At 40.1% G+C, this 12,332-nt stretch overlaps 1 protein-coding gene across 1 annotated transcript in view; it reads right to left on the reverse strand.

Annotated features, from left to right (window-relative positions):
- Positions 1-248: 248 nt before the first annotated feature.
- Positions 249-12,332, reverse strand: part of GLUD1 (glutamate dehydrogenase 1) — a 40,774-nt gene continuing 28,690 nt past the window's right edge. Inside the window, exons 7-13 of the mRNA XM_032607756.1 lie at positions 11,501-11,638; positions 9,954-10,091; positions 9,549-9,629; positions 8,210-8,333; positions 7,310-7,401; positions 2,523-2,585; positions 249-1,614 (exon numbers count right to left, since the gene is read on the reverse strand). Coding sequence (XP_032463647.1) covers positions 1,495-1,614; positions 2,523-2,585; positions 7,310-7,401; positions 8,210-8,333; positions 9,549-9,629; positions 9,954-10,091; positions 11,501-11,638 — 756 coding nt within the window. The 3' untranslated portion in view covers positions 249-1,494. The remainder of the gene's footprint in view (positions 1,615-2,522; positions 2,586-7,309; positions 7,402-8,209; positions 8,334-9,548; positions 9,630-9,953; positions 10,092-11,500; positions 11,639-12,332) is intronic.

A 12,332-nucleotide genomic window follows, 5' to 3' on the forward strand; every position in this document is an offset into this window, starting at 1 on the left:
GGGAGCAGCTGGACCCATGAGCCATGGCCGCTGAGCCTGCGCATCCGGAGCCTGTGCTCCGCAACGGGAGAGGCCACAGCAGTGAGAGGCCCACGTACCGCAAAAAAAAAAAAAAATTTTGGCAGCTCAAAACATTGTGGAAAGAAATGTTATATAGGTGGTGGTTTCAAAAATCTCAGAAACCCAATTATAGTTTTATCTACTAAAAGAGACAAATACATCAAATACAAAAACACAGAAAAGAAACATAAGCTTTGGAAAAGGTAGTCTTTTTAATAACTGCTTTTGTCACCAGGTTAAGTCATGCAGTTACAAAGTAGTTAGAAATTTCTGAAAGGATATTATTGTTAAAAAAAAAAAAAGAAAAGCTAATTCTTACATAAATAATATCTAGTATTTCATTGGGACACTACTGTTCCAAAGGCCCTGGCCAAACAACTCCCAAACACAACCCCAGGTTGTTTCCAGCCCACTGGGAATGAAGCCGTGCGCAGAAGATGAGGCCTCTAAATGGGGACAAAGAGGTCAGGGCCATCGGCAATGCTCAGAGCCGCCAGCCAGACTCCAGAGAGGGGCCCAAGTGGTTTCCTTCTGGGGCACTCTACTTGAATTACTGTTCAATTAATCAACACAACAGATCTTCAAAAGAGGACAATTAACATGATAAGGAGGTTACTGCATTCTTTGGACTATATGTCATAATTGTGGTTAGTAAATTCCAACAGTCTTAACAAAAATAGCCTCCATCATTTGCAGGTATGAAGATAACTTAATTCTCTACCAGGCTTTTTATTTTTGCTGGATGACAATATGCAACTGACAAGTTATAAATGATACTGTTTTATGTTATAAAAATACTAGCTTTTTTCATTATGTTTACAGGCATTCACTGCTTGAGTCAAGGTTAGGCTTGTTAAGTGATTAAAGGCAATTTTATTACAGCAGCATGTACTTATTTTATTCTAAAAGAATAAAATGCATAAAGAGAAAGGTTTTTTTGTTTGTAACCTATAAAATTGAGTTATTTTGCTGATGTAAAATACCAATAACTCACTTGAGGACCATGCTACCTCCTGAAAATGCCATATACCTGCTTCTTAAATGTGTCAAAGCACCTGATAGATCTGTCCAGAGCTGAAGTGGCAAGTGACTGACTGCTCTTGGACAAAAGGTGCTTTTCCCAGGGCTACAGCTGACTGTGCTGGGAAACAGCCATGGAACAAGGCAGCACAGGCAGAGGGAAACGACTTTATTTAAAGGCAAAATGCCCAAGTGGCTCTCTGACATAGCTAATTTCTACTATCACTTATTAGCTTATTTATGATCCCCTACCGTTTTTTCTCAAGGGGCTGATTTGGATTGACTTGTTGAGAATGGTGTCCATCTATTAAGTCATGAGAGAGAGATTTCTGTGGTTACATGTAAACTTGTGATAGGTCTGCAGATGAAGAGGTGAAGAGGGTAGTGAAGAAGTCAGCTGCAGTCTGGTCCGGTCTATGTGAAGGTCACACCAGCTTCATTGTACACCTTGAAGACTTTCTCAATGGCGTTGACGTAGGCAGCTGTTCTCAGGTCCAATCCCAGGTTATACTTCATGGCTGTGCGCATGATTTGCTGAAATGAAGGAGATGTGATGTGGAGATGGGATGTAACCCTGACTCAAGTAGCCAGGCCATGAACACACAAGGCACATAACAGCCTGGTACAAGTTACCCTAGTACCACTTCAGGACTGGACTTGGGTAGCCAAAGAGAAACTACTCAGGCAGTGAAACCACCTCGAGTCAGGCAGGACTAATTCTCTGGAATTAATACAAATTACTGTTTAGGTGACAGGAAGATGTTGCTCCTTAGAATTTAAGATGTGAGTTATCTCTGTGCCCTTCAGACATCCTGTAATCTGGAGCAAGTCTGATATACACTGTGGTAATTAAATGAACTAAGGATGGGGTGATGAAAATGTTCTGGAGTGAGTGGTGATGGCTACATAGCCTCGTGAACATACTTGAAGGCTGCTAAATTATATACTTTAAAAGAGTGAATTTATGGTATGCTAATTATCTCAAAAAATTAAAATTAATATCTGCTTCCGCTATTTCAACTTGATGCCAAGTGGATAGAATCTGAACTCAAAAAGAAATTAAGAAAACTGGACTCGAACTGTGCTTAAGGCTTTGAAATAAGGATCAAGTGGTCAAAAAACCTTTCCCATAGACCGAATTCTATGTCGTAAGGTAGCTTCCTGTAGCTGCAACAGAGCGGTGCACTAAGCTGCAACCCAGTTTGGCTGACTAAGCTAAACACGATTCCTTCTAACTTGGCATTATTTCCCAAAGTCTGGAAAACATACGGAAGATCCTAAAAACAACGCCCATCATTTAAGACTGAAAAAGCACATGTTTTGGAACATTTAAACGCATCGCTATTTTCTGTCACGGCACACACAATCTGGCAGCTGAGATGACACCGTTGAGCTGTACTTCACGTAACTACCAGAAACGCAAACAGCATCTGTGTACATACCCTCGCAGAGCGCTCCATGGTGTAAGCTAAGCCAGAGTGCACAATGTCTTTCTCAGAGGCACCCTGTTAGGAAAAAGAGTAGTTTAACAAAACCATAAAGACATGCTTCACCTATAAGAGCATAAAGGATTCTTAACTCAATATACAGCCAGATAGAATTGTTTTTTGTCTTTCAGGAAAGATATACTTAATTTCTGTATAGTATCTTGATACCTATTTAAGTAGTCATGTTTTAACCACAATTTAGTTTTCACTATATCTGACAGCAAACAAATACTCATGAAATTAATACCATGGTAAAACACCACAGGAAAGTAGGGACCAAGAAACATAGGCCAAGTAGTGGGCTCAGCACCAGTCAACCAACCACCTGAGATGCAGACCGCAACAACATGTTACCCTGTCGGCGTCAGGGTACATTCATCTCCGCTCCCCAGCACACCACACAGGGCACCGAAAAGAATCCAGCTACCTCCAATAGCAGCTGTGGGGTAGAATCCTGCCTATATATTCAGCAATGCCACAAACTTTAAAGCTGGAGGGATCTTAGCAGCTCATAATTAACCACCCTAATTCTTCTGATGAGGAAACTGACAACCAGAGAAGTTGGCTAAAGTTACGGGTAGCTTTTTTTAAAATTTAATTTTACTTGTTTTATTTTTGGCTGTGTCTGGTCTTAGTTGTGGTACGTGGGCTCTGTAGTTGGCAGCATATGGGATCTCTAGTTGAGGTGTGCAATCTCAGTAGTTGTGGCCCACGGGCTTAGTTGCCCTGCGGTATGTGGGATCTCAGTTCCCCAACCAGTGATCGAATCCATGTTCCCTGCAGTGGAAGGTGGATTCTTTACCACTGGACCACCAGGGAAGTCCCCAGGTAGCTATTTTTAGAGCTGGGATATAACCCAGCATCTTTGACCACCAAATCAGCTCCTCTCTTTCCTTTGCCAATTATCTCTATAAGTCAGTTTGTTTCAATGGGTTCCTCTAATTTGTTTTTTGGACTGCTTTCTAAAGTTAGGACAAATAACTATCACCACCACTCTTAATATGATATATATTAGCTAGCAAACACATCCTGATATGCCAAATAAAAACTTGTTGTTGGTGAGCCACTTTTTATATATACTGAACTTTATCTAAGAAATTATATTTCTGTAACACTTATATCAATTAAGAAACATATGGGGGACTTCCCTGGTTGGTGCAGTGGTTAAGAATCTGCCTGCCAATGCAAGGGACATGGGTTCAAGCCCTGGTCTGGAAAGATCCCACATGCCTCGGAGCAACTAAGCCCATGCGCCACAACTGAGCCTGTGCTCTAGAGCCTGCGAGCCACAACTACTGAGCCCGTGTGCCGCAACTACCGAAGCCCGTGATCCACAACAAGAGAAGCCACCGCAATGAGAAGCCTGCATACCACAACAAAGAGTAGCTCCCGCTTGCTGCAACTAGAGAAAGCCTGCGCATACGCGCAGCAATGAAGACCCAACGCAGCCAAAGATAAATAATAAATTAATTTAAAAAAAAAAAAAGAAACATATGGAACGTCCCTGGTGGTGCAGTGGTTAAGAAACCACCTGCCAATGCAGGGGACACAGGTTTGAGCCCTGGTCTGGGAAGATCCTACATGCCGTGAAGCAACTAAGCCCATGCGCCACAACTACTGAGCCCATGTGCCACCACTACTGAAGCCTGTGCACCTAGAGCCCATGCTCCGCAGTAAGAGAAGCCATCGCACTGCAACAAAGAGTAGCCTCCACTCGCTGCAACTAAGACACAATACAGCCAAAACATAAATTAAAATTTAAAAAAAAACCTTAAAAAAAGAAAAAGAGAAATATATGGGTTAAGCTTTGTTTTGTTCTACCAAGTTAGGAACAGGAAAACTTGCTTTACAAGTAGAATACTGTTATTCCTTTCACCCACTCATTCATTTACCAAACATTTACTGAGTACCTACTATGTTCCAGGCACTCTTCTAGGTACTGGGGACACAGCAGAAAACAAAATAATGAAAATTCTCTGTTCTCCTGGAGTTTATATTCTAGTTAGAGGAGACAGCGTATAAAAAACCATGAGGCTGAGTGAGATCACCAAAATTTTGAATTCAGACTGAGAAGTGGTTCAGGGACTGAGGACTTCCAATGTTAACAGGGTACAGGGATGACAAGGATCAGCAGAAGGACTGGTGAGTGAAGCAGGAGGAAACCCAGGAGGATGTGGTGTCCTGGAAGCTAAGAAATATTTCCAGCGGGAGTGATCACCTGTGCCCAGTGAAGTAAGATGAGGACTGAAAAATGACCGCTAGGTTTGGCGATGCTGCCACCACTGGTTACCTTGACAAGAACAGTTTTGGTGAAGTGGTGGGCAGAATAGGAGGTCTGAGTATAGAAGAACTGGGGACAGAGTATACACAACTCTTAAGGAGGTTTGCTATACGAGAAATAAAAATAGCAAGACCTGGAAGGGCAAGTGGGATTAAGAAATGACTGAATAGAGGGAAAACTGATGATGCAAGAGAAAGGGGAAGGTTTGCTTGAGTAGCGCATTTGAGAGACTGAAAACAGGCCATCCAACGCCCAGAACAAGACTCGGGCTGAGTTGGAAGCACAAAGAGTTGCTCAAGAGTACAAGACAGGGTACAGATACCAGGAGCTGGGTAGATGTGGAAGTTCCCTGACTGCTTCACTTTTCTGTGAATAGATACCAGGTCATGAACTGGAGTGCAGGGAGAGAAAAAAGGAGAAAATATGATATAATTAACCAAGAGAATGAGAGAATGAATGGAACAGGGAAAAGTAGTTTAACTGCTGGGCAGCTGAGAGCCTACTTTAAGTTTGAAGAGTCAGCAGGGCCTCCTGCTACAGCAGAGGAATGGAGGGGGCAGAGAGCTGGATTTCATCAGGGTTCAGGTGTTAACAAGGGAGTGTGATGAAGCAAAACAAGGCCATAGAGTTACTGTAATGATGGTCAATGGAATTTAAGTGAAGAAAGGTGTGATGAAGGACAGTGAAAAGATGATGAGGTCAATGATGTAGGTCCTGGAAGGGCCACAGCATGGCTGGGGAGGGGGAAACTAAAAGCAAGGAGCTGGGGGAAAACACTGGGTTTTCAACTGACACTTATTACAAGACTCCTGCAATAAGTAAGTCACTAAGAGATGAGAAATAGCATGAAAGTCTAAAATTAGAAGCACCGAAAGCATTTGAAAACTGGAAGACTGATACATTGGGCAAAGATTATTTTTAAAAAGGATAAAAATGGAAGGCATCATGGCTCTGTCTTCCTAACCAACTGGCTGTCCTTCACTCCCTCTCCACGTTTCAGTCTGATCGACTATGTGGCAGGCGTGTGCTGTGACATGGGGCGACCACAGGGAGGAGCAAGAATCCCATCTTAAAGCCGCAGCAACAGCAGGGCCTATAAACGCACTAAGTGACTTGTGATGGAAGGATGGATGAAATGCTGGCAGTCAGAGAGGACTTTCAGGAAAAGCCACTGAGATGTGATACTCAAGCAGGGAGTGGGTCTTGGTGTTCCAGAAGGAGGGACCAGAACTAAGACACATGGTTCTGGGAAAGAGGAAGGTTCTTTGAGGGGAGTTACCCAGAGTGGCAAAAGCATCTTTTCTCCTTCAAAACAAAACCCTTAACATTTCCCCATTTTGCAATATAGTCTTAAATTATTTCCCATGACTGAATATTTCATAAGAAGACATATTATCACTTAGCCATTTCCCTGCCCCCGCACACAAACACACACACACATGGATTGTAAAATCAAACCTAATTTTAAAAATGACTGCAAACACAGTTCCAATGACATCATGCATGGACTCTTTCCTCTCCTTTAAAGTTGTTTTCTTAGGATTAACTCCCAGAGGTGATGTTATTGTAAGTGTCAAAGGGCAGGAACTCTTCAATAAGTCTTTTGCATTGTCATCAGAATAAAGGTACAACTGCTTCACAACAGACATGGTGAGTATAAATGCATTAATTGTTTATGCTAGTTTAATACATTAAAGAATCCTTATTTTAATTTATATTTCTTTAACAACGAGGTTAAACATTTTTTTCTAGGCCGACTTCCTCTGATTTTTTTCATGTCGCCTGCCACTTACTGGTAAAGAAATTCTCTTTGTGATGTGTATTAATATATCCTGTCAATAGCTAATTAACAACAAATCGTTTTTCTCATCTATTTTCTTTGACTCTTATTTGTGTCCATATAGTAATTTCAATTTTTTATATAGGTCAATCTATATTGATATAATGTTTATCATCAAAATTTTGGTGATCTCACTCAGCCTCATGGTTTTTTATATGCCGTCTCCTCTAACTAGAATATAAACTCCAGGAGAACAGAGAATTTTCATTATTTTGTTTTCTGCTGTGTCCCCAGTACCTAGAAGAGTGCCTGGAACATAGTAGGTACTCAGTAAATGTTTGGTAAATGAATGAGTGGGTGAAAGGAATAACAGTATTCCACTTGTAAAAAAAGTAATGTTTACTTTTCAATTCTTTCCATTTCTCTAAAGCTTAAAATACGCAATAACTCTTCACCATTATGTTAGAATCACTTGTTGAGTCATCTGTATTGTAAAAGTATCAAAAGCAGAACCATGAGTTATTTCAAACTAAGATTCTTACTCCATTTTTAGAATGTAAGGAAAGAGGAAGTCATGTAACTGTCATGTTGATTACCACGCCTTAATCCCATTTAATACAGCTGGCCTGACCTAAAGAAGAGACCAGGCAGTGTATGTGATGCCGCCACAAGCACACTCACCGATATCCTGTCTTGGAACTCTGCTGTGGGTACAATGGGAATAGTTCCACCATGCTTTCCAAATTTCCTTTCCAAACTCTCTTGAACAGACACTATAAAAAGCCAAGAGATGAAGATACGATATTGCTAGTAGAAAAAAAATGAAGTAGAAACAAAAGTAGTCTCAAACTATATCCACAGCCCCAAACACTAATGACATAAAACCTTCAACACTAATAACATTAAAGGGTTACTCACTTAAATCTCAGTTAAAAGGAGTAAAGCACTTTGCCAAATTCCTATATAAATGTGAATTTAGGTCACTGCTCTGTTTCCATAACACCCATTAGCAGGGATTTTCCTTGGCTCTTTTAAAAAGAAAATGCTGAGGGAAAAAGGAATGGAAATCGATGGAACACTTCACCCAGATTCTCAGAGTAGGCTCAGTAAAGCTCAGCTGGAGGTCTTGGTCTTATTTCAGCTTGAGGGAAAATTCTAGTGTCAACTCTGGAGCCTATTCTAGTCAAAGACAAAACAGTATTCTCATCAGAAGACTCAAAAAATTCTTGACAATAGATAGGGCTTTACCAAAAGCAACCTGAGATAGAAATGGATGAGTATCAACAGGAGCTCCTGGTTTAAAATGATACTCTTTATACTATTAACTTACAGATTAGGTTCTGGGAACCAGAGCATACTCGCAGAATAAACGTTGGAATATAAATATATTCCAGAGAGTTAATATAGTGAATACCTATAAAGAAATTGTATATTTTTGGTCTAAGACTCATGAGTCAGAAGAGTTTTCTGTTCTGAGACTAAACAAAAAGGAAATTAGCCCTTTTATTAAATGCAGGCTTTCCCCAACCTTTTAGATGGCCCAAAAGATTACTTTTGCAGGACAGGATAATCAGAGCTTACTGAGCAAGTGGTAGTTAGAATCCCTTTCATATTTGAAGGTCAAACGGCCATAGCTGACATGATTTAGATTCTTCAGCCACTCAAAGTAAGACACTGTCACTCCTCCAGCATTCAAGTAGAGATCCTATACACAAAAAAATGAGGAGATGATGGTCTTAATAAAAGCTTACAATGAACGTGAGCTCATTGTTTAATATCATAGTTCATATCAAAGCAGATTAAGCTTCAAGCTTCCCAAATACATCTTAGATAGTATCAGAAATTTTACACTTAAACCCCCTTCCCAATACATCTGAGGCTTTCTCCCTTTGGAAAAAAAATAATTTATTGGTTTATTAATCAGCAAGTATTTGATCAGAGGTTTTAGAGCCTCTTCTCCACCTAAAAAAATCTGACAAAATTGCCTGCCCACTAACCACTGGTTTGGATGGTCCAAGGGTGTCTTGCCAGAAGATTCGTGTTCACTCTCCCACTACATAGAGGCAATCTATTTCAGTTAACCTGAATTTAAGTGCTTTCAGCAAAAGCAGTTCTTCAAAATGCATCACGAGTCCACACTAACTTCTAATTTCCAATGACCTTTTGGTACAGACTCCATGCTTAACCACTGAAAAACTTAAGCACATGTTACTCATATTAGCTTTCTGAGTAAGACAGCAAGGGACATTTGCAAGTTAGAGTAGTACTTCTAGCACATTATACATTTATATAACTGGATTTAAGAAGTCTAAGTACATACTCAAGAAAGAGCCTGAAGTTGGAAGAAAATGTTCAGGTCCAGTATAAGACAGGCTTATTATATTAACCACACTTCTACTTTATTTTCTTAAAAGCAAAATAAAGGGACTTCCCTGGTGGTCCAGTGGTAGAGAATCTGTCCTGCAATGCAGGGCACGTGGGTTTGATCCCTAGTCAGGGAACTAAGATCCCACATGCTGCGAGGCAACTAAGCCCGCACACCACAACTACTGAGCCCGAGCGCCTCAACTAGAGAGCCTGCGTGCAGCAAACTAGAGTCCACACGCTCTGGAGCCCGCGTGCCACAACTACAGTGCCCACACGCCCTGGAGCCTGCGTGCCACAACGAGAGAGAAGCTTGCGAGCCACAGCCAAGAGCCTGTGCGCTGCAACAAAAAGATCCCTCATCCCACAGCTAAGACCTGATGTAGCCAGAAATAAATAAATGTAGATAAATAAATAAAATTTTAAAACAAAATAAAGACGAAGAATTCATTACTAAGGCTTGGGAAACTAACAATCCTCCTCTCCCCTCAGTTCCTTGCAAAAGACAATTATGATTCCAAGTACATATAAAATCTGGTAAACGTAGATTACTTACTGGAATAACCATGATGTTCCTCTCTAGGAAAATCTTATCAGCTTCTGGAGTTGTCGGTCCATTGGCACCTTCAGCAATGATCTGCAAGAAAGTCACGAACATAGAGAAATGCCAATAACACCGTCAAATCCCCTCCAGCCGAGCTCAAGAGATGTGTGGGGGACGGTGCTGTGGGAGAGAAGCAAAATCCCACTTTGAATTGTATGCTTGGGGACTTGTATGGCCAAAAAGTTTATTTGGGTTTTTCCATAAGATGGTAACGAACCCGAATGAACATTTTGGCCAACCCAATACATCCCAATAAAGCTGTTTTCTTTTTTTTAAAAAAGAGGAAACCCATTAGAGCTTTTCTATGACTCTCAGTGTCACTCCACATTGGTAAGGTTGAATCCATCATGCTGTCACCTTGGCTTTGACTCTGGGTGCATTGGACTTGGTCAGCTGCTTCTCACTGGCAGCAGGGATCAATATGTCACAGTCAGCCTCCAAGATGCTCCCTTCATAGATCTTTGCTTTGGGGAAGCCCAGGATTGTTCCATGTTGCTATAATTGATTGAAAATCAGAATTAATGGTTGCAACAGAGTTTAAATGTTTATGTTTAGTGCCTATGATATGAAGACTCATTTAGTAGGAGGTCTTTGAGTTACATTAAAAAAAATAAACAAACAAAATGAAAAGACAACCCACAGAATGGGAGAAAATACTTGTAAATGAAGCAACCAACAAGGGATCAATCTCCAAAATATATAAGCAGCTCATGCAGCTCAAGATCAAAAAAACAAACAACCCAATCCAAAAATGGGTGGAAGATCCAAATAGACATTTCTCCAAAGAAGACAGACAGATGGCCAAGAGGCACATGAAAAGACCCTCAGCATCACTAATAATTAGAAAAATGCAAATCAAAACTATGACGAGGTATCACCTCACACCGGTCAGAATGGCCATCATCAAGAAATCTACAGACAATAAATGCTGGAGAGGGTGTGGAGAAGAGGGAACCCTCTTGCACTGTTGGTGGGAATGTAAATTGGTACAGCCACTATGGAGAACACTATGGAGGTTCCTTAAAAAACTAAAAATAGAGCTACCATATGATCCAGCAATCCCACTACTGGACATATATCTGGAGAAAACCATAATTCGAAAAGCCACAGGTACCCCAATGTTCACTGCAGCACTATTTACAATAGCCATGACATGGAAGCAACCTAAGTGTCCATCGACAGATGAATGGATAAAGAAGATGTGGTACGTATATACAATGGAATATTAATTACTCAGCCATAAAAAAGAATGAAATAATGCCATTTGCAGCAACATAGATGCAACTAGAGATTATCATACTAAGTGAAGTAAGTCAAAAAGAGAAAGGCAAATACCATATGATATCATGTATATGTGGAATCTAAAATATGGCAGTCTAAAAAGGATGAAATAATGCCATATGCAGAGACCTGGATGGACCTAGAGATTGTCATACTGAGTGAAGTCAGACAGAGAAAGACAAACATCATGATATTGCGTATATGTGGAATCTAAAAATGGTACAAATGAACCTATTTACAAAACAGAAATAGAGTCACAGATGTAGAAAACAAACTTATGGTTACCGGGCGGGGGGAAGGTGGGGAGGGATAAATTGGGAGCTTGGGATTGACACATATACAGTACTCTATATAAAACAAATAACTAATAAGGACCTACTATATAGCACAGGGAACTCTACTCAATACTGTTATCACCTGTATAGGAATAGAATCTAAAAAAGAATGGATATATGTATAACCGATTCACTTCGCTGTACAGCAGAAACTAACACAACACTGCAAATCAACTATACTCCGATAAAAATTAATTTTAAAAAACAATGCGAACAGATTTCAATAATACTTATTTCAACTTTACAACATTCAGGTGGTCAAACTGTTCAGATATTACATTAACATACCAATTTGAAGTCTTCCAGTTCCTTTGGGTCAATACCATCTGGATTCCATATGCTCCCATCAGATTCACCAACACCAACACATTTAGCACCAAAACGATGTAAATATCTCATAGAGTGCAGGCCCACATTACCAAATCCCTGTGAAGTACAGTTGTACATGAAACAAAAATCAAAGTCCTAGCATAGATGATAAATGTCATATTCTGACCAATACAATTCTGTTGGTTTAGAAGTAATTCTCAAAATCCTTCTGATAAAAGAAACAATGTCTCTCTTCAACAATAAATTTGCTTTGGAATGTGGAACCCAACCCTTTGTCCTCTGTGATAATGAGTCCTGAGGACATTCAGTGACATGCAGCCTTGCTGGCCTATAAAGAAACGGCAGTGATGTCAACGATGCTATCTAGGACCTCAGTTCCTGATGACCAGATGTCCTATGGTCGTGAAAAGATAAGTCAGTAATTGGGAGGGGTATGGGTTTTATTTTAAAGTAGGATTCAACTTAATTTTGATGCCTCAAAGTAAACTCAAATCAATCACCACACTAAAGTTGAAATTTGGATCATTGTGTAAACCCTTCTGTATACACATAATAGTTTAAGAGATGTCCCCTTCTGGATACAATTGCAATTTAAATATCAAACAAAAGAAGTTGATGATAGTTTCATATGTTTCTGAGAGATACTTGGTTTAGTCACATGAATCTTACCAAGGTTCAAAAAATAAAGGATGTATTACTCTGCATATGTCCATTTTAAAACTTAAGAGATCCAAAGAATCAAATTTTAAAAACTGCAAATCTAGGGGCTCCGATTGAGGAGGAGTACAAG

The sequence above is a fragment of the Phocoena sinus genome, chromosome 16, assembly GCF_008692025.1.
Source record: "Phocoena sinus isolate mPhoSin1 chromosome 16, mPhoSin1.pri, whole genome shotgun sequence".
Taxonomy (NCBI): domain Eukaryota; kingdom Metazoa; phylum Chordata; class Mammalia; order Artiodactyla; family Phocoenidae; genus Phocoena; species Phocoena sinus.